The sequence below is a fragment of the Plecotus auritus genome (genome assembly GCF_963455305.1).
Source record: "Plecotus auritus genome assembly, chromosome: 2".
NCBI lineage: Eukaryota > Metazoa > Chordata > Mammalia > Chiroptera > Vespertilionidae > Plecotus > Plecotus auritus.
Genome location: NC_137771.1, coordinates 16,740,407 through 16,745,437, shown reverse-complemented (window position 1 = coordinate 16,745,437; position 5,031 = coordinate 16,740,407). Strand labels below are relative to the sequence as shown.

At 49.8% G+C, this 5,031-nt stretch overlaps 1 protein-coding gene across 2 annotated transcripts; it reads right to left on the bottom strand.

Annotated features, from left to right (window-relative positions):
• Nucleotides 1-231: 231 nt before the first annotated feature.
• On the bottom strand, nucleotides 232-4,364 carry HMGN2 (high mobility group nucleosomal binding domain 2). 2 transcript variants are annotated; one of them, XM_080656210.1, is made up of 7 exons: nucleotides 3,861-4,065; nucleotides 2,845-2,889; nucleotides 2,605-2,634; nucleotides 2,219-2,269; nucleotides 1,558-1,653; nucleotides 1,046-1,082; nucleotides 232-678 (listed from the first exon to the last, which is right to left on the bottom strand). In XM_080656210.1, exons 1-6 carry the CDS (start codon nucleotides 3,873-3,875, stop codon nucleotides 1,047-1,049), a joined length of 273 nt encoding a protein of 90 aa, XP_080512336.1. In that variant the 5' UTR covers nucleotides 3,876-4,065; the 3' UTR covers nucleotides 232-678; nucleotide 1,046. The 2 variants fall into 2 exon arrangements, with proteins under 2 accessions (XP_080512336.1, XP_080512335.1); XM_080656209.1 differs by having other exon boundaries at nucleotides 232-1,082; nucleotides 3,861-4,364.
• Between the last annotated feature and the right edge of the window lie 667 nt (nucleotides 4,365-5,031).

Sequence of the window (5,031 nt, the reverse complement as noted above, 5' to 3'; positions counted from 1 at the left end):
ACAAAACCACGTTTGGGCTCCCAGCCTTGCACCTCTTGTTCACTTACTACTTCTGGGATCTTTGTGAACTCCACCTCAAACTGTATTGTCAACAGGACAGCACTGTTCACTGTTACAGACGGACTGTACATGGAACCTTTACACCTCACACCAGAATGGTCCTGTCCTTAGACCTGGAGAAACTAGGCTCCCCCACTAATGGGAAAAGATTAGAGGCAGCATTCCAAGCCAAACTGTATCCAGCTTTATTAAAGATACTTTTCATAAACAATCATGGTATTTCAGGCAGGACATGGGCAGACAATCGTTAACAGTATACAACAATTTTCAAACTCCCTTCTTCAATGAACTACCAAAATCAGAAAGCCACTATAAAACCCAATGAAGTCTTCATCTGATGCTCTGAACAGGGAAAGTTTAGAGTGAGGGTTGACATTTCACATTAAGCATGTTGTTTAACAACTTTTCACAAGCCGACCCTGACTTTCAGGAAATGAAATGAAAATGGCAGAGAATATCAATCTGTAGATCCACAATCTAAAAAGGAACTGCTGCTCTTTTGAGGGATGCCATCTCAATGGTGACACTGGAAAGTCCAGATTGCCCAACATACTGGAAATCAATTTTTTTGGGTCAGGTCCCAATAGGTCTCTGGGCTTAAGACAGCCAAAGTCTATGCTTAAAGTGGAGAGGGAGAAAAGGACATAAAAACGAATTTTAGTTTTCCCACACGACAAGGTGTTTGTGCCAAGATGGCTAATGTGTGTCAACATCAAGAGATCCCTCCTCCCAGGAACCAAGAGGAAATTTCTCAAAACTAGAAGGGAAAGGTATTTCCCCCCCATGTCAGTCCAGCTTTGGAGACGTTCTATTAGTACTATATGTCCTTCCCCCCAAAATAACAATGAAGTGTTCTGTGTGCTAACAACATAGCTTAAAAAAAAAAAAGTAAAACAAAATTCTGCATTTTTATAAAACTTGATAAAAAATAGTATTTCAAACTGTACAGTCACCAGAAATACACAGTTATCAAAAATGCACACACTTCACTTGGCATCTCCAGCACCTTCAGCTTTCTGTGCCTAAAAGAAAAATAGACAGATTAGTACAACACTTAAGAGTTTGAGACTATCTTCACTCATATCCCATATATAACATTATTTTGCTCTTGGGTCAGCCGAAGTTCAGGTTTCAGATACTTTGAAACTGAGACTTAGCACTTCTTTTGAGAATGACTTGGTAGGAAACTTTGCTAAAATCAGGGTAGGGAACAAATCAGCATTAGACCTGAGGTTATTCTCAGCTTCAAAACTCTATAGGGTAGCAAAAGTGTGACACCTAACAGGACAAAGATCAACACCACAGTGCCCTTTATTGAATAGCAAAGACTCCAGGAATCCAGGATTTAAGCGAATAGGAAATCACAAGCAAATTCTATCTAGACTGAAAGATACACTTGGAATGATGTAGATGCAGGAAAAAGGCAACTAAAACCTCTTGGGATCAGTAAACAATCAAGTGAGCAAGACTTCTTAAAAAGCGAGGTAGCAGTTGTACCTGGTCTGTTTTGGCATCTCCATTTTCTGCAGGATTATTCCCATCTTTGCCAGCATCAGCTTTCCCCTTTTTCCCTTTCGGTACCTTCTCTCCCTTCTAAAAGACGGGAGAAAGAAAAAAGCTGTTTCTCCTAATTTCATATTACCAATGTGTGGCCTACAAAGTTCTGTACAAGGCAGGATTATTTATTAAAAATAACATACAAACTATAAACCCTCTCCCACTGATAAAACAACTTATCAAAACTAGGCCAAATGATCTATAATTTGCTGTGGTCCTAAGTATACAGAATTTTTTATCAGAGTATAAGTAATAGGATAGAATAAGATAGCTTAAAACTTGGATGTTAAATACCGAAGACGTGCAATTTTCTCTAATGATAGTTCTTGATATACAAATCTCAGGGATAAGTCAAGCTATCAAAACAATTCAGAATACCCATTAATGGAGTCACTATTATGCTGCATTAAGATACTGAAGGACAGTCCTCATTCTGTGAAAGTGAACAATTAGGACGTAATTATAAGGCCCAGCCCTGTTAATTGTCATATCTGGACTTTGTGCCAACAGATGAAGTTGTATATAGCAGACCGCCTGTAAACATGAAGTCCTCTCAGCCTTCTATGACCCCTAGAAACACCGTGTCCCCAGTCCCACTCACCTTTGCAGGGGCCTTTTTAGGCTTGGGCTCTGGCTTTGGAGGAGCAGGTTTCTTTCATTTGGAGGAGAGGGGAAGACAACGTTAGTACGATGAGCCAAAGAAACAACCAAATCACAGTACCACCAAATTAGAGCTTTCCCATACTTCATCAAGATTTTGTGGCCGACTGCCCATTAAAATTTCCAGTCTTCAGAAACCCACTCAAGTAACAATCAGGAGTGTTCCACTTTGACTATAAGCCATGATAATTTCCCAACCAGTGAATCTCAAATGGGTGAGAGTCCACAGTGCTGCAGCAGCAGCTCATTAAAACCAGCCACCAACCATCACTCATGGGAAGCTAGTTTCAGGAATAAATGTGAAAATTTAAAAGCAGACATACTTACAGCTGATAACCTGGCGGATCTTCTCTGTGGCTATTTAAAAAAAATAGAAAAATGAGAAAGTTAGAAATAAAATAGTCCAACTATTAAGTGTAAGAAAAACAAGTTTTAATGCCAATCTGTTCTAGACTATAGGATGTGAAGAGAACTTAGGCAAATTCAGGAATAGGGGTATGGTTAATTACCACCAGAGCAATCCAAAGCTTTGTAAGACTCCAAAGGAAGAGAATAAACAAGACTTACTTCGTCCTTCACCTTGGCTTTATCTCCTTTAGCATCCCCTTCAGCCTATAAGAAACAAAAACTCAGAAACCTGCAGCCTCCGAGGCAATTTTTAATGACTCACTAAGCTTAACCCAGTCCAAAGGAAAAAAATTAAAAGTAGTCTTGCACACAACTTCTGTAGGATATACAAATCGTCAGTGTTTAGCACCCGTGCCTCCTATGCAAATACCCGAAGTGCTTAGAAACTGTGGGCGTGCTCATTTGTGTACACATCATGCCAAATCCGGCCCAAAGCTCGCAGGGTGTCGGAACCTCAGCCGTTCAGTCTCCGCCAAGTGGCCCGAGGGAAACGCGCTAAGCTGGAGCGAGGAGTGCAGTGCAGGGCAGCGCAGCCTGCGCCACCGCACCAGGCAGAAGCAGAAGCAACAGCTGCAGCTGGTGCAAACAAACCCGTTCGGAGGCGGGGCCCGAGCGCCGTTGCCATGGCAGCCGTCGAGGGCGGGAGACGTGAGGCTCGCGCACAGCCCGGGGAATTCGTGGGCGGCAGCGTAGCGAGTCCCGTGCGCCCCGGCCGTGGGAGGAGGAGGGGCTACACCGCGAAGCCCCGCCTCCTCTCGGCGGCGGTTTTTTTGGCGGCAGCACGTTACCCCGCCCGCCAACCCCAAGCACCGCCTTCCCGCCTTTTCGGGTTTGAATTGCCCGCCCGCGGGGAGGGGGGGGTGCCGATGGGGGAGGGGGCGCGGGGCGGGCACGTCTAGCCCGAGGGGAGCGGGGTAAACAGCCACAACATGGCTCCTCCTGCCGCGGCCGCCGCTCCTCCAATATGGCCTCTGGCGCCCGCGGGCAGCCGAGACGCGCAGGGTTACCCGGGGGCCGCCTGACACCGTCTCGAGTGCCGGCGGTGGGGGCAGAGCCTGCTCCAGCCCAGCGCCGATCCTCGCGCCCCAAAGCCGGGCTAGCGGCGGCGGCGGTGGCGACAGCGGTGAAGGCGGTGGTAGTGGCAGCCCGGCGCCTGGGGCCCTCGCGCCACGTACCTTTCTCTTGGGCATGATGGCGATGGTGGCGGGACGTCCGAGCGGGACGCAGGGATGCAGCAGCGCGCGGGCCTTGCTCGGTCCGGGGGTCGATCTCGTCTCCTCACACTGCTAGGGCTCCGGGGGGTTTATAAAGTTTTTATAGCGCTGGGAGCCCCGGACCGGTTAGAACCGGATTTCACCTCCCGCCGCCGCTCATTGGCCCAGCTGGGGTCACGTGGGCGGGGTTTAAACTCACCTCCTCTGGAGGGAGTGAGGAGGGGGGTATAGGGGGAGGGCGCGCGAGACGGTGGCGCGCTTTGGGGGTGGGGGCGCAGTGGGGGAGGCGCGCGTCGAAGGCAATAAATGAGGGGGGGTGAGTCCGCGGGCCCTGGATTTCGGTATCTCAAGAGCCGGCTTTTGCAAACTACCAAGTTCCTTCCACCTTATGCAACCGAGCTACCCACTTCTCCAAGCTGTGCGACACTTAAAGCCATCTCAGCCGCTTTCCTTCCTGTTCCCGCTGGGGGCCCCAGAAGAAGGGTTTTCAAGGCCTGGCCGCACCGCCCGTCTCCGCCGGAGGCGGGAGAAAGCGCGCGGCTGGGAGGCATAGGCTGCAGTTCCCAAGGCCAAAGCTAACGCCGAAGTAGGAAAGAGCGGGGAAGCCAGCTTGGCGCAGCCGTACGTGCATCGTTCCAAGCTGCCACTCGGGGGGAAGCTTTCCGTGCATCTCACCTGGAAGTCAGCCCACCAACATGGACCTGGAAGGTGGAGTGGGAGTTCGTAGGGAGACTACACGGAGAGGTTACTTTCGGGTGCAGTGGGGCAGGTGGGAGCTGTCCTTTCAGCACCCGTTGCCCTGCAGCCTCCCCAAATATCAACGAAGCCCCCCGTCAAAGCCTCGGGTAGCTCCTAGAGGTTCCAATTTTCCTGACCTCAGGACCCTGTCACTGAGTGATGGAGATCCGCCGCCTGCCTACCAGCACTCCCCTCCCCCTACGCTCCACCCGCTTCGGAGACAGCAAGCTCAGCTGCCCCCACCCGACGCGGCCACCAAGCCTGGGCGCTGCAAACGCAGCTGGCGAAATCCCTCCTTCCACACTGGCAGGCTGGCTTCCTTTCACTTGCGCGAGGAAAAGGAGGGTGGAGGAAAGCGTCCCGCGATTAGGAAACAAGTAGAGGAACAGGTGGT